This window comes from Cinclus cinclus, chromosome 13 (genome assembly GCF_963662255.1).
Source record: "Cinclus cinclus chromosome 13, bCinCin1.1, whole genome shotgun sequence".
Taxonomy (NCBI): Eukaryota; Metazoa; Chordata; class Aves; order Passeriformes; family Cinclidae; genus Cinclus; species Cinclus cinclus.
The window spans coordinates 14,833,749-14,857,043 of NC_085058.1; the positions used below are offsets into that span (position 1 = coordinate 14,833,749).

At 42.8% G+C, this 23,295-nt stretch overlaps 1 protein-coding gene across 1 annotated transcript in view; it reads right to left on the reverse strand.

The window, feature by feature from the left end:
• Positions 1 to 5,630: 5,630 nt before the first annotated feature.
• AGBL1 (AGBL carboxypeptidase 1) overlaps positions 5,631 to 23,295 on the reverse strand; it is a 246,363-nt gene continuing 228,698 nt past the window's right edge. Inside the window, exon 23 of the mRNA XM_062501147.1 lies at positions 5,631 to 5,934. Coding sequence (XP_062357131.1) covers positions 5,631 to 5,934 — 304 coding nt within the window. The remainder of the gene's footprint in view (positions 5,935 to 23,295) is intronic.

Genomic DNA, 23,295 nt, shown 5'->3' on the forward strand with positions numbered 1-23,295 from the left:
ATTAACTCATAGCTTGGTATATGTACTAAGGCTTTATATTCTTCCTGTTTAGCCCTTACACTCCTAGCCTTTGGGCAGAGACATTTCAGATGTTTACCAGATTGCTCCATTCTTCTCCCAAGTGCCTCATTTTCACATCTATTAAATTTCCCATTTTCCTAGCTCACTAACCAGCATGCTGCCTGGTTCTTGGAAGACTGCTGCACTGTAAAAAAAAAATTCCAAAGTTTTTTGTCGACACTGTCCATGCTTTCACCTCAAGGATTTGTCTGGCCCACCTGTGCCACCTTCCACTTAGACCAAAGGAAATACAGCAGCCCCTGGAAAGGAGTTAGAGGTGATCCCAGCAATGGGCAGGATTTTTATTTCAGTGACGGCAGATATATGAAGGAAGCAGCAATTAATCCTTCCTGTTTGCCTTCTCTAAGGATATCAAATTGTGTTGTAAACACTGGAGATTTAAACTTCTTTGTGACCCCTTTCACTGAAAATAAATATTAATAACCCCACTTCAGAGACAGGGAAACAAACACAGAAAAGCTAAATGACTTTTTATGGAAATGCCGAGGCAAAGGCAGGAGCTGCCAGAGCATGCACTGGAAACCATTCAGGGAAAGCTGTCAGTCAGGCCTTAAGGAGCAAGGGGGCAGAAAACAGGGTTGTGATTGCAATGACATCAGCTGGTGAGGAGCCAGCCCCTCAGTGCCCAGAGCTCGGTTAGCCAAAGGCTATGGCAGTTTACTGACACTCGAGTTACTGCTGGAGCATCCAACTGATGATTGTTTTTAGTGGTAGATTTGTCTTCCCTCTCACTGGTCCATGCATGAGCTACAGGCAGCTTAATTAAAGGCTAAAAAAGCCCCTGATGCTAAAATAGCTGCCTTGCCATCTTTCTGGAGATCGTGCTAGACTCATAGCAGGGCACTTCTTTCTGCCTTCTTTGTCTCTCACTCCCTCCTGTTCTCTCACTGATTCAAAGTGAAATAAAAGAAGCAAGAAAAAGAAAATATGAAAAATGTAGCCACAAACTTCTCCATCAACAATAATATGCCGTGGATCTTCCAGGACCTGTCTGAGGATGTGAGTCCCTGGAGAGAAAACCCAAGGCCAGGGATGATACAGGCTCAACCGTCATGAAAAGCACTCACAGACCCCAGTGCACAATGCAGCGCTGAGGATACGGACTTGGCTGCAGTTTATGGAGTGGGGAATACAGTGGCAGATTTATTCTACAGTAAAGAGGGTTGTTTCTTGGTAGCACTAATACTGACACATTATCTGGGGACGGAAGAGGATGCACAAATAGGAACAATTCTCCCATTTCTCTGCCTGTGTCTCCTTCAACTGCCCCCTACTCCTATTCCCTCCCGTTCTCTAAATTCCTCTCCTTGCACCAAGTTGCACTCCTTCCTCTCTGATTTATACCTTATTTCTTTAACCTTGTCCTACATCTTTTCCCAATGCAGTTACATGGACAGTGTTTTTAGTTCTCCAAGATTTTGTGTATTATCTTCAACTGGAGCTTTGTGTCCAGCCCTCTGCCTGGAAAACCATGTGTTTTCAAACAGAGGGTCAGATCCTGCTCTCACTAAAACAGAAGGGAAAATTTCCTCACTGTAAGGACCAGACCATGGGACAGGATGGGCTAGTAACAACCTAACAGAAGAGGCTTTTAAAATTATCCAGCACAGCTTAAAGAGAAAGTCTAACAAATTAAAGAGAATCCTAACAAATCATGACTGCACATTATTGAAGGGGAAACCAGTGATGGCAACCACCACCACACTCTTGCACAGAGTAATTCCAGCTTCCCTCTCATCAGCTGAAATCAGTATAGAGCAAACACCTGGGTAGTTTTACATCCCTATTTCACCCCCTCCTTATTCAAAGAACACACACCTTTCACCACTATATTTGCCATTTATATCTCGCAATGGAACAGAAACTGGGAGCACAAACAAAATGGTCAAGAGTACATAAGAGATCTGGGGCAAAGAAAGAAATATAATATGATTGTCCCAAATTGCTGCCAAACGGTCTCTGACTCAGGCTTTGCATCTCTAAGGAATGGATAGGGGCAGTGGATCTTGTCCAAGGACAGATAAGACAGGAGATAGCTCTATCACCCACATCTCTGCTGTTTGGCAGCAGGAGAGAAGCAGTGGAGGAGCAGGGCTGCTGTCTTTCCCCCTCCTTAATCTGCTTCCTGCCTGCTTCAAAAACAACCCAGTGCATGGTTGTTTATTATTATTATCACTGTTATTTTCCAGAGTGCTGTAAAACTAGGGGATAGAGCACTCTGACAGCCTCATAACAAACAGCAGATAAAACTAATTAGATTTTGCTCTTCCTTCAGTTTGCTGACTTGATTCTTTTTTCTTTTTATTGTTTAATTATTTATTTTTTTAGCCCAGAGGTTTACACACACACATGTAGTTCACTAGACACTGGCGAGGCATCCTTGGGATCATCTCTGACAGGAAAGGGCTATTGTGGCCAGGAGACCCAAGAGCTGGTGAGGGTCTGAGACAGAGGGTGCAGTGTAGTGCAGGGCTCAGCACAGCATCTTCCACCCACCTCATGTAAACTGGGGGGAGGAAGGAGGGCACAGCCATTCACAGCCTCTAAGAGAGCCAGTGTGAGACAAAAGGCATCAGTAAAAAAAGTTAATGTGCCTGGCTGGAGCCCAGAACTGCTGCAGCAGTGGGGACCAGGCAGTGCCTCTAAGACACCATCTCTTCTGGCCACTCCGGGAATATTTGGCTTGAGTCTCAACCTGACAGCCTTGCTGACTCTTGAGGAGCGACAAAACGATGGGCAGCAGGGCGACTTCCCTCTCCTCCCTCCCTCCCTTTCTCCATCGGCTGTTTCCAAATTCTTTGGGATTAGCTAGCGACAGCAAGAAAAGGCACTGCTCTCAGTGCTCAGCACTTAGCGGGCTCAAGTGAGGTGACGGGCCCCGGCGCAGGGGACAAGGGCTCCATTCACTGCGGGATACCGAACCAGAATTACAAGTGTGCAAGAATAAACAAGGCTGGAGTTAATCTAAAGTTGTTTTACACTTTGTTTTATTAAAGTCAATGCACTTCCGTTCCTCTGTGCAGAGCCTAGCTCTGCTTAATTACCATGACTCAGGGAGAATTTTAATAGCGCGGGGCGCGCAGCGCGCACGGAGGCATTCTCCTGACCTCTAGAGGTCTGTCAAAAGAACAGGAGCATCTGCTCCCTCTGCAAGTTCTGCACAAAAAGGAGGCAGCCCATAAAACTGTTTCCCCTGAAGTTATCCGGGTGCCATTCCCAAGTGGTCGGTCACCCATCTGTCCCGCTGCGCTCCCTCGGCAGCAGGCTGAGCATCCCTGGGCTGGGAATTCTCCTGTCCCTGCCTTCTGCAGCATCCTCACTGCTTGCTGACAAGTTATGGGGCACAGGCATGGGATGCTGCCAGGGAGGAAAGACTGGCCAGGTTTTCCATACCACTGGGCTGCATTTATGCAGGTGTGATTGATGTCCAGGGACACTGCTCCCAGGTCAGCTGCTGCATTTGGATCCCAGACACTGAAAACACTCTTGGCCATCTCCCCACCTCCTGCAGCTCCTAGCACAGGATCTCTGAAATTGTGGTATTGCTCATATACATTTGGCTCCAAGCACGCATCTTTTATTATATGATGACAACTCTTGCACAGTTCAGTCACCATGGCAGAATTTTCCAACTGAACTGAACTCCCCCTATCTTAAAAAAAATTCCAAATGGAACACCTAGAAAGCCAGATTTGATAGCCAAAATATTTGCATCTCATTAATGAAAATGCTGATTGAAGATGATTTTTCTTTTTCTTTGCAGTAGGGCTTACCCCTGGCAAGCCTTGGTAAGCACCCTTCAGCTACTGTTGGGGCAGTGTTGCTACATAAAGCAAAGTGGGTGCAAACATGCACATTTACAGACACAGATATGTACAACAGCATTTTTTACCCTTCGTCCTGGGGATGTGCTGAATGCTGAACAACTCACAGCATGGCTTTTGTATGCTGTAGTCAGGACCTAGCCCACTGTCAAGTTTTTGTCGTGCCTGAAAACACTGGATTTTTAAGTTAATTATGCACATACATTGTTTCTTTGTTATTAAGCTTTGAAGCAGTATTATACAAACTATTATAATGGGAACACCTGTTTCACCTCTTTTGTGTCCCTTCCTGTGAGCCACCCTTTTATTAAAATTCAGTATTGTGTGCAACAAGCTGCACGCTAAACCAAGCAGAACAGGACATCTGTACAGAGGCACACACCACACCTAATGAATTAGTCTGGGCTAAGAAGCTCAGCTTCTAAGGACCCAAGCTGCCTGTTTTTTGAGCAGCATCATAGAGAGAGAGACCCAGGGAACTCTTACGTGCTGGTGAAGACTTTAAAACACGTAGATACTGAAAACCGAGCAGGACAGGAAGAAGCTTTTTATCTAAAGAGCAACCTCCTTCTGGAAAATATTGTCTAGGTAGTCTGAGGAAAGGTATTCAGAAACACATCAGGGCATTTCTTGTTCTGCACTAGGAATTCTTTTCATAACCAGCATAAAACTAGGAAGACGACACAGTGCTTTTAATAATGCGTCAATATTAATAATAACCATCACTGATAACCACTGGAATCCTTGTAGGCTGTAATGCTACAAAACATGCGACATTCATCCTTGTCCTTGAGCCTCACAAAGTAGTGCCAGAGTTGGGAGCCTCTTGCATCTAAAAATTAGCTCCATTTGGATTCAGCGCAATTCCCCATTTGCAGCAGCAGAGTCTAAGACACATGGCAAGATCAGGCAATGTGAAGTGTGAGATGAAGTGACATGCCTTCATGCTTTAGAGATACAGAACATGTGTGTGGGTTCTCTGTCTGTGCTGGATTCTCAGGAACTGGGAGGCAATTTTAGGAGAAATCTAATTTTTCTTCTGGGAATTAAAGAAACTGTTCTGATTGATGCTTGGGCTAAATTCACTCCTGGGTTTTGCCACCTTCACTAATCTATTGGTGAATTTAGCCCAGGTTTCCAGATGATCATTATGAATTGTCAATGCTGCTTTCCTTACTATGGCACATTGGATTTCCCATGCTGTTGCTGAGATACAACCAGCTCGGAAATATGCACAGCCTGACCCAACCTGTTGAATGCACTGCAAAAATTCTGATCAGACAGAAATTAGAGACATGCTCTACGGCTCAAGAGAGAATGACAACAGAGAGCTCTGGTGAAAGGCATCAATAACTGCCACTTCTCCAGGCAAAGGCTGCCTAAAGTCAGAAAAAGAGAATCATGTCTGACTCCTTGGTCTCCAAATACTGTTCCTTAGGTCGATCTGTGTGAAACCACATGCTAGAGGCAGCTATGAAACTGGGGATTATGTTTAGGAATGGATGATCTCACATAGTACCACCTGGGCTAGTGGGGCCCCACTGCCTTGTGTACAAAGTGTAAGGAGTCAATCTCAGCAGATGTATTTATACAAATTTCACAAACATACAGTCAACTATCCATTCAGAACAAGGAGCAACACATCTGGGAAGGGTGCTGAAGCTGGCAAACAGACAAACATGAGCAGCAACTCATTTTTTGCTGCTCTGCAAGTCACAGCCTTGCTCACACAGGACTGCTCTCGAATCCACTGTACAGTCCAAGTGCTGTTGAACCCAGAGGAAGAGCTGTGTTGTTGGGTGCTGGCTGGCTGGAAATGTAGAGCCCCCTCAGAGCCCTGGAGCTGCATGTCTGTCCTGTGGTCACTTCATCTTCTGTCTCGCCTTCTACACAGGAGAGGGACTCCTGGATCTCCTGGTCTAGCTCCAAGAATTCCTCTTCACCATCAGAGCTACTTGCAGTATCATAGTCAATCTCTTCTGCACAAGGAGGTTCATCATCAGACTCCAGGCTGCTGTTGCTGCACCTTCTGCAGAAAAACCACAAGAGAGACTGGATGTCACCAAAGGAAGGGGTGTTCTCAGGGGGAAGAGCAAGCAACGGGGAAATGCTTTTTCTGGGTTCAACCTTGGCTCTGTTAATAAGAGATGAGGTGGTACTAAGCAAGCTCCAGTGTTTGTTTGTGTCTGTCTCACCAGTGAGAGGGATAAAATGAAGAGTGATACTCACTGACCTCTCAGGAGTAAAGCATTATTATTCCCATCACTATTACTGCTATCGCTTATACAGAAACAGAGTGCTTTACATACAGACAATACCATTCCTGCCTTGAGGCACTTACAAAGGTTACAGAAGCTGAAATATAGCAGAGAAGAAGGTATTCAGTTTCCAGAAGGTTGCTGGTTTAATCATCATCCCCCTTGCTGCAGTTCCACATTTAGTGTAAGCCCTAATTAATCCAGGTGGTTGAAGTGCTTTGGCTTCTTTTCCTCCTGTTCTGTGCAAGCTCAGCGCACTGCCAACAAGATGCAGCACAAACAAAAAACTGAGCCTCTTGGATCTTCAAGCACACTGGCTCCAGGGAGGGCAAAAGCACCAGGAGTGGCTGTGTTTTGTGAAGAACATGGAAGGGTTTTGATAGCCTGACTTCCTGAGGAAGGGCCAAATTCAGAGTCAAGCCTAAATGGCTGAGGAGAGACTCTAAGTGGATGTCACAGCCACGTCATCTGGCTCTCAGGAAGGCAGGGTACCCCACCTTGGCCTCCTGCCATTTACTCAAAGGCACGGCCACAGGGGTTTTCCTTACATGCCCGCCTTCAATGCACACTGCATGAGGTTTGCCTGATGCAATATTTATGGCAGAAAAGTGACCACTACACTAGATAGCTCTGGGGGTCCTTCTCTTCCCAAGCTGCCAGCATCCCAGCTGGCCCTCAGCCAATGAGGGCAACTGGGTAATTTTTTTGAGACCAGAAAGAAGCCTGTGATTTCAGTGCTGTCTGGGTCAGAGTCGGGATGAATCATGGGAAGAGATACTGCATTTTTCACCTCCAGGTCAATGTTTTCAATCAGACTCAGAGCAGGGGAATGTACTGCTTTGGGGGTCGGGGAAAGGAATAATAATATTCCACCTCTGGGCTAGAGTTTCTAATTTGTCCTGAGCTGGGAAGAATGAATGGCTTGGCAGATGGAGCATATGCAGCTTTAATGTGTGATCTGCTCACTTACATGTCAGAAACCAGAATAATCTTCCAGCTTTCAGCTGTTTCACAGTAGTACCAGCAAGTGAGGTTTCAGAACATACCAAAGGTGTAAAGTATTGCTTTTGGATGCATTGATCTCTCCCCTTTTCTGCACTCCAAGAAAGGTGTAAGATTTTCCTAGGTCTAAGATTCCAGATCTTAACTGCATACTATTCTGCAGCAGAAACAAGCAGTGTCAACCCACATCTTCTCAGGCTGATCTCTGGCTTAGTTTACTTCAAAGGCTGGGTAGAAAGGATTTTCTGAAAGCTTAATAGAGCTGTACAGCTTAAAAATAAATAAAAGAATAATTATGCACTTTTACAGTTTCTGGCTCTACTTCAGTCTGCTCAGAAATCTGGGTCAGGAAGAACTCATACTGAAAATGAGGATGTGACATGAAACAAAACAAAGCAAACAAACCAGGACAATCCTCCCAGCACAAACAGCAACAGCAATGGTCCCAGTTGAGTCTGACCAGTGGGCTGGATTTCTTCTTTTATTTTTCATATGCAGACATGGCACGAATTACCATGATACTGAGTACCCATGATAATGTTCAAAGCTGACTAAACCCAGGGGAACCAAAATTTTCATTTATAAGCCCTGCTCTTGCAGATTTGCAATCAAAAAGAACCAGAGCATACCTACTTTCAATATTTCACTTGTACATTTTGAAGGAGCTGCTAATGCCATTGAGACAGAAGATAGCTGTTGCCCAGCTCACTGATATTTTACAGATGGAACAGCTTGCAGCCTAGGAACTGAAGGTCAAACATTTACATTAACAGGATGATTTTTGGGGGAAAAGGCCCCTATTATTACTTAAATCTGGGAAGCCAAATAACAGGTCTTCTGAAGTTTTCAATAATTTAAGTGATTTTAGGACTGTATTTCTGACAAAAAAAAAAAAGGGAAAATGCCTCCTACCACAAAAACATTTTGCTAATGAAGGAAAGTCTGGAAGACAACAAACAGAGAATGAAAGACAAAAAAAATACAAAACCGCCATTTCTTTACATTGGAGACTGAAGAGATATTCTTTAGGAAGCAAGCATTTATTCATAAAACATTTATAAAGGACTTCCAAAGCTCCCCCTTGCTGCCTGCCTGCACAGCAAACAAAACCCCAAGACCATGAGAGCTCAATTTAGGAGGGCAGTTGTGCTGCAGAAAGAGGTTCCCACTGCAGAGTGAGGATTTGCTTAGACCTTGTTTGCAGGTCAGGAAAGAAGATTTTCTTCCTCATTAGTTCTGCCCTTTGCTCCTTTGCTGCGGCAGTGATGGGCAAGGCAGCTAGCACTGATCTTAGTGGTGGCTTCTCCAGCCTGGACTGACACCCCCGGATCAGAGCCACCACCACAAGTCTCACAGTGAGCTTCCAAACAGCAAATGGATGGTACCAACCTCCTCCTGCTGCAGTCACACTGCTGGCCTCAGAGTTGAGAGGATCTTTATCACACCAACAAACTCTACAGAGTAGAGAGTTTGTACAGAGTTACAACTCTGCACTGTATGGAACTTGACATCCCAGTAATTCACTTTGTGCTGCAGGAAGATTTAAAACACATTACAAAGCAACACAAATGGGCTGGTTCCAAGCAGCAGGTTCTCCTGAAAGAGGAGAGGTGGCAGCATGTGGCATGTGGAGGAGCCAGCCAGTTCCACCAACCAAGTGCCAGCCCTTGCATGTGCTTTCCCACACCACAGAGACTAACTCCTTCCAGGCAAATGGTGAAATATGGTACAGAAAACAGAATTGCCAACATCTATTGACTACTGAATTCTTCCCCAACAGAGTTTTGAGGGTTTGTTTGTTTATTTTTAATCTGATTTTTAAAAGCTGGTAAAGAATTCACCCGACAAAAAATGAAATAAACAAAAAAAAAGGCAAAACAACAACAACAAAAAAACCTACCCAGGAGACATGAAACATATTTATCAAAGAATAATGATGTTGTCTTACAGAAGGTAAACAAAGAAGAAAACCAATGACACTACATTATAGAAATCCAAGACAAATATAGACTATGAATGCCACTGAATATGAACACAGTACAGAACAGAGGGGGAAAGGCTGGTGATATATTCTACAGCCAGAAGTCCCCCAGTTTCACAATAAAGTATGTATACATTTGGTTGATCTTTAAAACCTACAGCATCGTAGCTCCCATCTATTCCAGATGATGGGAGCCACAGCAGCAATTTGCAACTTCCTGATGTGATAAATAGAATTTCTTTGTTTTGATTTTTAATTTGCATGTTTACTCAGATATGACTTAATCTTAATTAGTTCTCCTTTTCTATGTGGGTGTGGTTTTTGGTTTTTTTTTTTTTTTTGTTTGTTTGTTTGCTCAGTTTTGAAAAGCAAGCAAGATTTGGTTCCCTGTAAAATAATTCTGGGGTTTTTGCTGGCTTAATGGGAGGAGAAGGAGAAGGGAGTCCAGTACCTCCTTACATGCCAGCATAACTGGAACTTTGTGGTATGGAAAACATTTATTTCGGGTGCCTACTGTCAACCCCTCATTCTGAGTCAGCCTGCTAGGTCACAGCTGGACAGAAACCTCTCATGTCAGCTGTCTTGCTGAGCCACACCTCAGAACACCCACTCTGTAACTGTGATGACAAACCACAGCTACACACTGCACGTGGGGATGAGCAGCAATCTCTCTTCCATATTTAATGTTCATCTACTTGTACCTGTACTTCCAGGGAATGGAGAAAACTGGAGAGCCCCTAAGTAATTTCTAGAGATTTTTCCCTCACATTTTACTTGTGTGGCAGGTCACTCACTCTCTGTGTATTCTGCTGGTTGGCTCAAAATAGAATATTTCATTTTTTTCTGCTGGAAAGAACGGGCACTAACAACTGTCCCTCTTAGGGAATCTGTGACTACTGCTCAGGGTTTCTGCTTGACCTTCACTTGACAGGCCTCACAGTTGCAATGCATTACAGAAGGAAGTGGTGCATTTACTCTTTTTTTCATATTGCTCCTCTCACTGTTGAAATTTGCTGCAGCCTTGTCAGAGAGAAACTGGAAGTGGGAGGGTTTAAATGCATCACATAAAAAGGAAGAAAAGCTGAGGCTGGAGACCACTGCTGGTCATGGACATACCAATCATTCTCTCTGAAGGATGTATCAACAAACAAGCAAACACATCCTCAACCTCTCTCTGCAGTGGAAAATAACCTCCCAGCATAATCACCCTGCCTGTAACCCTATTTTCTCCTTGTGTTAAACTTTGTCTCCATCATGGTATGTTCACTCCACCAGTTCTTTGGAAGCTGCCCAAAGCAGGGATGTGGCTGTGTATAATGAGCCAAGCACATCTCTGATACAGTTCATAGACTAAATAAGGCAGGAAATAGCTTTACTGAAATTTTTCAAGAGATGTGACATTCTTGTGTGTGAATAGAAAATAGAAGAAGAGATTTTTACGTGATTAAACAGGCCAAGTTCTTTGCAGTTACAGCATTCACCTGAAAGAAGGGTGTGGTTTTTCCCCACTCAGGCAGAGACTGGAGACCCCAGAAAGTTCTCTGACCACAATTCTCACCTATGCAGAAGGGGAAATCAGCAATTCTTTTCCAAATAAGTTTTACCTATTGTATGAATAGTTGCCAGTGCTGGTAAATAAAGTATCCTGAAACTTTAAAGATATGCTGCTTTCTCCATAGTGAATTGGAATTGCCTTGCCCTTCTGGCTTTTTGACATTACAATTCCATCTACATCACCAAATCCAAAAGGGATGTGTGGTCTTGCACAGTTTTGCTTTTGAGGAAACCATATGTTTTATTAAAAGCAGGAACACTGCTTCTGAAGGCTTGTAATGAATCTAAAATGAACCTTAAGCAGACATATTTGCAATAATCCCACAGTACAATTCTGCCTTTAATTGCTTCATAAAGCAGTATTTTAGGACATAAATGAAACAACTATGATGCTTTCAGGTAATTACACCTGTAAGAAATACAGCAACAAGATGCCAGCAAAGGAGGGCTTTAATTTGCCCTTTGTGTCTGGATTCAGTTGCTACAAGATGCCTTGCACACCTTGTAATGATTTTCTAATTTCTTCTCTGCTGTTCAGCAGCTCCCCAGACAGCAGCCTGGCACCCTCCTGCCTGAGGAATGCCAGACAAGGATCTATTTAGTCCTTCACCAAGGGAGGGGATCATCTCTGTTCTGATGCAAGATGATTCCAGCTTTAAGAGCTATTGCTTTCCCCTCGTTGTTGCTACACAGCAAACCCTGATGACGTTAACTATGTAGACTCCCAAGGGATTTCCCTTCCCAAAGACTCTTTGACAAGGACTTCTGCATCACACAACCTCTCCTGAGAAAATGTGTGCTCAGCCCAAGGCAGTGCCAGGTGCCCTGGCTCTCAGCCCACCACAGCCCAACCTTTCACCAGCAATATTAATGTAATTAAATGTGGCCTTGAATTCTGTTTGCAGTGGCTGAGAGATGTTTGGTCTTGTTTCCAGGGTAGGTTGGGTTTTTTCCCCTTTTTTTCCTCCTGCTGCAAATAGCCAAGAGAAAGGTGTAATTCATTACTAAGGTTTGAACTAATTAGTTTTTCAGAAGTTCCCAGGCTAATTGTAGACTGCAATATTTATAATTGATTTGGCCAGATTAGAAATGGGTGTCTGGTGCACCAGTTAGATAAGTAAAGGACAAATGGGTTTTATTTAGAAGAGAAGGGAAGACAGCTTGTAAATAAAAGGAGAGGATGAAGAGGAAGAAACAGGCTGACTCCTGGCCAATACTGTCCCCTAATGTTCATTCAGGCTTGCAACAATTTAGCCCTGGGTCAGCATTTTACTTGCATCTACCATAAACTGTTCTTGTCCCCAGGAATGGTTGCCTCCAACAGTGGTGAGAAGGATGCTTCTGTAGGGGCAGGGGAGGTGTTGGGCACACACCTCTCATCACACATGGTAGGAAATGGAAAAGCCTTGTATGAGCACAGAGAACTGCATTGAATTGAAATCCACCATGCCATTGGGACAGCTTTGATGTTTCTGTGAAAGACAAGTTTGCAAAGAGGACAAGAAGCAATTTTTCTCCTATTTGAAGGGTAGCTGACATTGCATGACATTCCTGGATTCCAGGTATCTCAGTTCAGAGCCAGGCGTGCTTCTAATGCAAACCAATAAAATTCACACAAGCTTCAGACTTGCAGGATGGAAAAGCTGTTGAGAAGCCAGAGGCTGTGGATTCTGTCTTATGAACAATCATTAATTTCCTCCTAATGGAGGACCAATCTATATATCAGAGCAGGGCAAACACTGCATCTTTAGCATTCTTATAGCTGTAGGCTTGTAAGCATTAATAAAACCCACTGACTTGAACAGATACAAGTCAGCCACGAAATGAAGCTCTGGCAGTTGCTGCCGACCCCAGACATAATGAGTTTTTCTTCTCTCACCCTTAGACCGTTCTTAGGTCTTGTGTATTTTTTTCTTTAAATACATTCACATTTCAGCACAGGAAAGCACCGTCCTGTGGGTAACTTTATGAAAGATTTGTGAACTGGCATATTCATTTTGGTTTGTGATGATGTTTTCTTTCACATGGTACAATACCTAGCTTGGACAAAACATTAATAATTCCATTAATCTGCTGCTTGCAAAGGCAGATATGAACAGAACAGCTGCATCCCCATCACCACTGAGAAGCTAAACCAGGGTACTGAGTAAAATTTCCACTTATTATGGGGTGAAGTTAATTATAAAAGAACCAAAGATTGGGAAACTCTGACTTTACCTCCACAGACATACTAGGCAACCTGCTAAATCTCACCAAACGAGTTCAGCCACTCCATCCAAGCTGGGGGAACAGCTCATTCACCCAAAACTGGCACCCAGGACCAGCTTCTGTGTTGATTCCTTGGCAATATGAGACATGTCTGAAGAAATCTTGAGACCTGACTGCCCATATCTGTACAGCACTATATTCTTGACATTTGGGCCAAAATCCCAAGCACCAGGGCTCAAGCCCTGGGACACAAATTTTAAGCAAGTTGAAGAAGTTTATAAGAAGCATATGTGATGTATTTGTGTGATATATTCAGGTACTGTTGGGAAACAAAAGTTTTGAGTGTCTTGGGAAAGCACAGGCCTTTTTAGATCCATGTTTTAGATCCATGTTATACTACAGCTTGGTGCTTGTTTAAGGGATGGTTTAATATGATCTCGTTATACTAATTTGAGATATATGCACACAAAATAGAAGATGGCTGATGCAAAATAGATAGAATAATACCCACCCACCACATGGTGCAGTCAGTGGCTTGGATTTAGAGTTTAAGGATGAGAAAAAATGCTTCCAAAACAGGTAGATTTTGGCTTTCTACAGCTTAAGCTTCCTATGGAAACATGAGCACAATCCCCTTGTATGGGAAGATATTTAGTGAGACTACCAGAACTCATTAGGATACTAAATAATGGAAGAGTTGCTGAAAATATGATTTTGAAAGCGTTTGGGAGCTTTTCTCACAGTGTCTCTATCTCAAGCAATTTCTTCTCAAAAAGATAATCATGTTATTGATGATACTTAGCAGTCCAGCCAAAGTAATACAGGAAGATTATTGGAATCCTTGTAATTGCTTTTAGATGCTTCCAGTAGTTCAGATATTGGCACTGTGTGGGGGAAAGAAATGTGGAAAGATTTTGTCTTAGATGCTAAAAAAACCTGTAATGCTGAGGATAAAGAATGTAAAGGCAGGCAGGTTCTCCTGAGTTCTTGTTTCCCTTGGTGCTCTTTCACATAATGCCACCGACTCTATCCAAGTTGTGTAATTGGTTCTATATTTTTAATTTCAAAAGTCCAAGTTTAATACGTATATATCCCTTAGTTCTCTCTGAGCGATTTAAAGGATTTGGGATTTTGAAAGCAAAATGTTTTGAGTTGGCCAAGACATGTCTAGACTGTCCCTTAGTTACATATCTGTCCCATGTACAAGGTATTTTTGGGTCAGATAAATACACATGCAAATATTTGTTTGTGCAGCAGATGACAGATAGATATCTAATTACTTTACTGAGCTAATAATTGCTGTAAATTACTAATTTCCAACCACTACACCCCGTGAAGGAGAAAGAAATCTCTTGGTTGCTAGTTTGTCTTCATGAAAATGTATTTTTAGCTGACACTCACTCTGATGTTTCAGAGAATCTATGGCAGAGGCGTATATGGCCAGTGTATGTGAGTTTAAACAAGCACATAAATACATCACCACCACTTATCTACCTTTCCTTAAAGACAGATAAATAATAGATATATACACTTTATATACACACACTCAGACAACACATGCACAGTTATGTAGTTTGCTCTGTATTCAGAGCACACTTTTCATTACAAGCCATAGGAAGTCTCAGGACATGCTCCTACAGCTCCCTGAGAAATAATAGGTGATCACTGAACCTTGATGCTGTTGCATTCAAGTGGAAGCAACCTGAGGGAAAGAGCTGGTTGTGACCAGAGCAAAGCAATTCTTTGACTCCAGTCCCCAGGTGAGTGTTGACAAAGCAGGAGTTCACCTGAAAGGGAAATTAGACCATCTGGGTAGGACTGGCAGCAAGTGACAGAACAAGAGGACAGACTTAAGCTGCACCAAGGGAAATACAAGTTGGATATTCAGAAAAAGTTTTACAAAACCAGTGATCAAGTACTGGAATTGTCTGGCCCAGAAGTGGTGGAGTCACCATCCCTTGATGTGTCCATAAAAAGACTGGATGTGGCACTTGGTGCCATGGTAGAGTTGAGGCGTTAGGGTGTGGGGTGGACTTGATGATCTTGAAGGTCTCTTTCAACCTCATGATTCTGTGGCTTGAGATACGTTAGGATGGTCAAGAGGCAGGCAGAAATGGTTGTCTAAAACATCCAGTGTTGCCATCAGCTATTTGGCAGCTGAAAGCAAGGCTGTGGCTAAAGTTAAGATCTTGGATTCTCAGTAAGGAAAACAGGACATTTTCCTATTCCACGTGGACCTGACTCATTCTTGTACCTCTTACAGCAAGGAATGCCCATTTTAGAAACCCCTCTGCACAGATTTTTTTCATTCACAATTTTGTGCTTCAAATGGGTAAAGAAGAGGTGGGACTACAAACACTCAGTTCTGGTAAAGAGGATGATTCTTGTTCTGAAGCACCCAGAGAGGGGACAGGGTATGGCAACACATGGAAGTTCAACAGCTGTTTTTACACTGAATTCTACTTTCAAGGAAAGGCTTCAGAAACATCTCAGCTTAAGAGCCACAGAAAACTATTGCTGGAGTACACTGAAGGCTGTTAAAGCCAACATGAGGGCAAAGCCCTGAAGCCTAAGAGGTTCCAGATGATGAATATCAGTTAATATGGCCACCTCTCAAAGTAACTTTACTTCTGCAAGGTCCTATGTTATCACAGATTTCTTGGAATGGACCCAACACAAATCTGCAAAGTCATAATCCTCCTAAAAGTTATGCATCTCATTCAGGGATGCTCATCATAACTGCAATGAGAAACCTCCTGTATTGTAAAAAGTTCTGAGACTAATATGGAACTTTTGCTCTCTCATCCTTTCCTGAGGAGAACAAATATATTTAATCAATATTTGGGGGGGGGGAAAGAGATAGAGACTCTGTGTGTACCCATAAGAATGAAAGGCAACAAGTGCAAGGTCAAAGAAATCTATTGTGCTTTTAAAGCAGATTGAAGTGGGGTTTACAGCAGAAACATCTGATGAAGTATGTGTGATAATAAATAATCAATAATAGATCCAGCTTAAAACTTCAGCCTCTGCCCTCATCCTAAATCTCTTCTCAGACATAATGCTATTCAGATAAAGCAAAACTGAATACTCATGTTCAATATATTTCAAAACATTCTGATCAATTATGTTTTTAACACCATATGGAACCAAATCCAAAACCTTGCTTAACCTCGCTCATTACACAGCTGATTTGCATATGCTTTGGACTCCATTAAGGACAACAAAAAATGTCATTTACTGCATATAAAAGTGGCAACACTTGCTAATTTCCTGATCTTGCCAAAGCCCTGCCAGATGTTTCATGAAGAATAGCAAATATTTCATTATGTTCTCCCTGCTTCCTAAAATTTGTCTGTCAGGAACTGCAAGGATGAACAAGAAAAACAGACATGGAGAGCTGACAAAAACGAAGCATCAGTTTCAACCTATTTCAGAGCTCAAACAGGGTTTTAAGGGGATTCTTGGTGCCAGAAGGACCTTCCAGCCAGGAACATGTGACTCCCAGTAAATAGGGGAAAGAGGAAAAACAACGACCATTTGCTCTGATCTAAGGAGACATCACTGCCTTGCAAAAAGAACAGAGTAAAACACATAAAAAGGTTGCCACTACTGTTTGTTGTACAAGAGATCTCCAGATTCTCTTCTGTGCTCCTGTTGTAGGTGTTTAATAATGCTTCACCTATATAACAGGCAGATACAGTTTTCAAATGAATCCATTTGTAGCTTGTAACATCTATCAACTCCCAGAAGGGAAAAATTTTTAAAATCGCTGTTAACATGAGTATTTTCTGAATATTTTATAAAAAACAATTTTCAAATGCCTGCCAAAATATTCTGTGTGTTTTACCTGAAAGTTGCAATTACATTTTCTCTCTTTTTTTCTGTATGTGAATATATATGTCTATATTTATATATGCTTACATAAATTCTTAAAAAACACTAGCCCACCATGGAAGCAAGCATATTCTGAGTGAAAGCTGAAGCAACATAAACTGACAAAAGTATTCATTTAATTATAGCAAGACATGTATTTGGATGGATGGGGCAAATTATAGCACAGCTTGCAGAGCAGTGAAACAATCACTTTATAGAGAACCACCCCAAGCATTTAACGTCACTCTCTGATTTACAACTAAAAATGATAAAAGGTCAGTTGTTGTGTGCAGAGTAAGTGACTGAAAAAATATGTCAGGCTGTACATCAAAGGAAAATTAAATCATGAGGTTAAACCACTTGGTTTTCAAAGATACAGGTTCTGTACTCGGAGGGTGCGCAATGACTGTGAGCAAACTGCTTTTCTCTCTTTGCCCCAACTCCCCAGTAATGTGGACACAGAAGGCTCCATCCCTCCACCTGTCTGCATGGCAGAGCCAAGGTGTGTCTGATGCCTTCCATCACCTGCCTACTCTAAATGAGGATGCAGAGCTCTTTAATTGCCTCTTCTATGTATGTGCCCTTCTCTCCTCCCAAAGCAGTGACAAAAAGGGTGCTTAACCTTGCTGAGGAAGGTCCAAAAAGGTGCTAAACTTAACTGTGTTTGGTCAAAAAACTCCTCTTAGCAAACCATGACCTCAGTAAAGTAGCAGATCCATCAGGGACAGAAGTCAGGGTTCTTGATTCCGCTAGACAGGAATGAAGAGTTTAGCTGGATGAGGATGTAGGACTCCTGATAATATCAAGAGGGGGGAGAGGTGCTCAGTGACACCAAGGATTAGCTGCCAGATCATATTTTGAAAGAGAAATGCTGTAATTCTTGCAGTCCTGAAAACAAGTAATGTCATAAAAGTGAAGGGGAGATTATTTAAAAGGGAAAGAAACAGTCAAAATCTGCCAGATTTTCTGTACCCAGTGTGGCCTCTGATTTTAAACTGCCCAGCAATCCTGGCTTCTAGATCCAGCTCAAGCAAACAAAGGTTGAGCACTTGTGCACACTGGTTCCACTGGACCTGAAAACCTCATTAGTCACAAAATCTTGTATTTCCTGGCATTTGCCTTTGTAGTTATCTTTTCCTAGCTCCTCACTTTGCTTCAGAAAGCTGCTTACTGCACCTAAATTAAGTAACATCTGCTCTTCTCCTGGTGGATTCTGTTCTTCCAGGAACTGGAACACCAGTTAAAGACCAGGTCTTTGTTCTGGCTCATGAGTTGTCACCAAGGCATGGAAAGAGCCCACAGAAATTACATTTTCCAGTGCAAACAGCACAGATCCTCATGCTAGAATATACAAACATACTTCACAGAGGGGATGCATTTAGGAAGGTTATATTCATGGATACGTACAGGGTTCCTGATTGATGCGTTCTGTGATAGAATCTCTTCCTTCCACACCAAATCATGATGGCCTCATTTTCTCCATAGACATTTCTGCTGTACCAGCAATAATCAGATAACCACCCCCGCATTAACATTCCAAGTGCCAGTAACACACAACCCTTAAGAAAACCCCCCCTGTATGCTGCTGAGGAACCCAGGCTCTTGGACTGATGGAGATAATAGAATGATGGAGTAGCTGCAGCCAAGTCAGGCTGCTGCTGACTTCACCCTGAGTTTCCCAGGCTTACGCTGGACTTTCTCCTTTTCTGCACAGCCAACCCAGAGATAAACTGTGTCAGATTTAATGGTGCATGATACAGGCAATTCAGTATCAAGGAGAGGGGGGAAAAAAGCATTTCTGAGGCAAGATGGGTTATCAGCTCAGCTCAAAAAGCAACCTATCAAGAAACACTGCCAAGGCGACTTTAGAAATCTATAATTTAGGTGTTACCTTAAGCCTGAAACTTTGTTTGAAAACTTCATACTTCTCACAAGCAGACTGGCAAAGCCCAGGAGTATCAGACCAGCTATCAGTCCAGATGATAAAGTAATACACTTAGTGTATATCAAGTGCTGTGCACATGAAAGGTACAGGAAAGATGGCAACATTATGCAGTTTTATTCTGCAAGGAATCAAAGCTGTTATTACACAGCAGTTTTCCAAGGGCTATTATACTCCATTGCTTACCCACCAATCAGCCCACCTTACTGGGCTTCCCAACAGCATGAATCACTTTTAAATAACAATGCATTTGCTTTACATACAAACTTTGCAGTCTGAAACATCCCATACTGATTTCTGAAAAGGGAAGCAGCCGGAAGATTTATCAGGAATGGGGCTGTTATGTGCAGGAAGCTGCACCAGCATGTCCCAGCTGAGCAGCTGAGCTCCTGAACAGCATCATTCACCACTAATTTTGCAGCCATTTCTGAGGCAGGGAATGACACTACTTTAAATCTTGTCATTTTTGGAACAGAAGGCAAAGAATTCTAAAGTCAGTCAACAACTGATATAAACATTTTAAGGAATTGAAGAGAAATATGCCCTGTGTCAAAACTTGGCAAAGGTGAAAGCCTTAGATCCTAATTTTTAATACTCAGAGTATTTCTTGGTTTGCAAGTGAATAAGGATTGCTGTGCAAGGACAATCACTCCATGGAATCACATAATGATTTGGGTTTTGGGAAGGGACCTTAAAGATAATCTCATTCCAACACTCCTTTCACGGCCAGGAACACTTTCCACTAGATCAGGTTGCTCAAAGCCCCATCCAACCTGACCTTGAACACTTCCAGGGATGGGGATCATTAATTAGTAATTACAATAGCAGTGAGAGCCTGTGGAACTTTTCATGCCAGCCTCACGCACTTACTCCACAGATGGGCACCATGACAAGGCAGGGTGCAGTCACTCCTGGCAGAGTTGTGCCTGCTCGTGCAGTTCTGGGAAAGCTTGGGGCTTGGGAAGTGGCAGAGCCAGGTCAGGAAGGCTGGGAACACTCACTGACCCAGGGCACTCCAGGAAGACTTTTTCAGCCACGCTCCCAGGTCTCAGTGGAAGACAGCACAAATCCAGCCAGTTGCCTTTCTCTGACACACATGTATTTGCTGGAACTGTCTCCTGTGAGTTTAGGAGAACAGGGCTCAGAATTAAATGCACTTGCACAATTAGGGTTGTATTAGCCTAAGCTGCTAAGGGTGATTTTGATAAGCAAAAAGTATAAATTATGTGTCCAAAGATCTGTGACTACGGAGGAGTGCAGCCAAGCACCCCAAACCAATAGCTTTAGTTTTTGGAGTTGCTTCCTCCCACTTCTGCATGCTGTTCCCAATGCAAGAGAGGAGACAATCAGGAGAAAAGAAAATTTCCTGAGCTGTCTACTCCCTTGCTGCTTTCAAGGTCTCCCCATCCCAGAAGTTTCATATATCCTTGTCCAACGCTACTCCCTAAGTCAGGAAATGCCTAATAGTTCTCTTCTTACAGAGGGGCTCCTTTGAGATGTATTAAACTGAAACTCCTTAAACTCAGACCTGTCAATTTCCTCTGTTGGAGACTTTGGATTTAGATATCTTTGCTCTACTGGAAAATATCCACTGATAACAAGCAATTATTATTACGGGATACATCCTTAGACATAGAAACTGACTGCTAGGAAAGACTGAAATGAAGGGAAGAGGAGAAAAATAAAAATACTATTCCCACTATTCCCACTTACCCTGACAGGGATTTAATAACCTTCCCAGCATGTCATACCAAGAGTCCTTGGTCAACCTCCTGAACAAGGCTCAATTGACAGCTATAATACAAAGCACTTGATTTTCTCACGATAACATTAAGCATCATTACTAGAAATGGATGATACAGTTCAAAGCTAATTTCAAATTTAATTTGAAACCATTAAATATATATGTAATTGCCTCTTCCCACAAACCAGCATTTGGGCCCTGAAGGCAGCATCCATAGTAAGCTAAAAGACAGTATCTGGAGTTCTTTCTGTGAGAATTTACAAGTGTGCATAAGAGTAAATTATTTATAAAATACATACATGGGACCTCTAATACGAAGAATTGAAGTCAAACATTTTGTGATGAGGGCTGTTTTAAAGCAATAACTGTAGTGGGGAGGAGGTGCTGTAGGAGTGGAACAAGGGTTAAAGCACTCGTCTTGCCAAAGCTGTGGACCTAAATGTTCAAGTCATGGTGGAAAAAAACTGAGCAAACCAACTGTGGCATATTCCAGAAGGACTTTGGGATGCATCATGAATCCTCAGAGAGTTCAGAGCACAGGCGAACTGTGCTGGACAAACAGCAGTGGCCTGCTACCCCTGAGAATGGACCTGTCTGCTTTAAGGGCAGTGCTGAGACTGACAGCCTCAAAATGAGCATCCCTGGCACAGAGCTGAGCAACCAACAAAAGGAGAGATCCTGCCAAAGCACAGATTAGAAAATTAGTTATGCAGGTGAACAAAACAGTAGCTGGTACAGAATTTCAGTGAGGATACTAAAAATCTCAGTCTAGAACACAGCAAGGAAACGAGCTCCTTGTAAAGCTCAGGAGAGGCGTGATGTGAAGCAGGGGACACAGGGAGGGTGGAAAGACTTAAAGTACCTGCACTTCTCAGATGACCTGGACTCCAGCAGCGCCCAGGACTGCTGATCACAGGAACTACAACAATATCTGCCTCCTTGGAAAGGCCCTCAATTTGACCAACATCTGCCAGGTGTCGCAGTAAGTTAACAGCCTAGCAGGACACAGGGCTCTGGGTAGGTGACAACTCTTGCCCCAAAGCCTGTTGCAGGAGAACAGGATGTTCCATGCTCCTGCCAGGACACTCAGCAGCAGGACTTTTGAAGGCTCACCAAGGTCAATAGGGCAGCTGAAGACAGCTGGGAATGGGACAACCCTACAGGGGCTTGTGGGGCTGCAGCAGCAGCGTGGGACAGACACACCTGTAAAGTCAGGCTTTGGCCAGTACAACACAGTGGTGGCAATCATTTTGAAATGTGTTATCTCTTAGTAAGCCTGGATACAAAATGGGGAGCTCATATCCAGATTGTGGCCTATTTCCAGTTCTGAAATTCAAACATTATATATTCCTATCTCCTTATCCAGTGTAGCTTCAGCACTTAATTACCTACCTGCTGGCCTGGCCTTTTCTGCCATGCTGGCACCAGACCATCACTGATGTGTCTATCAGGGTGAAACAAGCTCTGAACTGGGTGATAAATTGTTGTTTTTGCTGCAGCTGCTCACATCTCGTAAATGTTTAAACAGTATAATCACACACATATCTAGTAGCTGCTTGGTTATGTTTATTTTGGATGAGGTGCTATGAAGGTTCTTAGATGTGTGTGTCAAATATTCATAGATGGCAGGCTACTGAAATATTTTTCTTTAGTATTTATTTATAGACTTTATTTATCAACAGAATCAATCTTCACATTCCCAGCTGCAACATTACTTCTTGCCTTACCCGTTTTTCCCAGACAGTGCCTGTCTCTCAAACAATATCCCTCTTCCTGCAACATCTATTCACAGAATATCTGTGCAAGGTATCTTCCCATGGGTACTCACAGCATCCATCTCTTTAGTTCAAACTATATAACCACTCCATCTAATGCTCATCATCTCTCTGCAGCACTTGCTCTCTCTCTCCTCACCATCTCTTTATCTAGATAATGGTATCTGTATCTCTGTTGTGATTCTCTATCCCTTTCTCTCAGTCACTCATAGCACTAGGGTATAATTATGGATTTTGGACCACAAGAGGTTTCTTTTTTTTTTTTTTTCTCCCTGCAAATTTGGCTCACAAATCACTGGTTAATTTATTTGTTTTTACCTAAAGGCTGGATGTGAGGAATGAACTCCAGAAGGGTACAAGTGCCTTTGGGTCAAAGACTCCTTCCCAGGTTTTTTGCTTCCCTGCTGTGTGTGTGAACTGTTCACTGCTGTGAGAGCTGCTGTTAGCTGAGAAACTCATCTTCAAAGGAAGATGCTGCAGTGACTACTGCCTCCCTGTTCTCTTCCTCTTTTCCCTTTCTGATTCCCTTTTTCTCCTCCCGTATTTCCTCTCTTCCCTTTCCTCAGTACTTTGTATCCACTACTCCAAGTTTTTCCCTTCCCTTCTTTTGCCTGTTTGTCATTCTGAGGATGATGAGTGAAAGTCCCTCTGTATTAAAAATTAACTGTCAAATAAATATTAAAGCAGGCAGGAAAATCCAATTGGCTCTGTGTGACTTACTGTGATCTGCAACACAAGACCCAGGTTTCATGGCCGATTTACCCACCTCACAGGGGTATGAAGGACTTGGTGACCCTCAGCTCTTAGAAACCCCATAATGGGGAGAGATTCCCTCCTCACCATCAGCCTGGGATGGGAGATGGGTAGGGCAGGAGAGGAAGGACATAAAAAATAAAAGCTCTCCTTGCTTTTTTTTCTTCCTACTATTTTTCTCTTATGGAAAAATCGACACAAGAACAGTACAAAAAGTTATCAGGTCACATGGAAATTATTGGAGAGGAGAGGAAAGGAAAAATAATGGAAAGGAAAAGAAAGAAAGCAGAGCAAACTGAC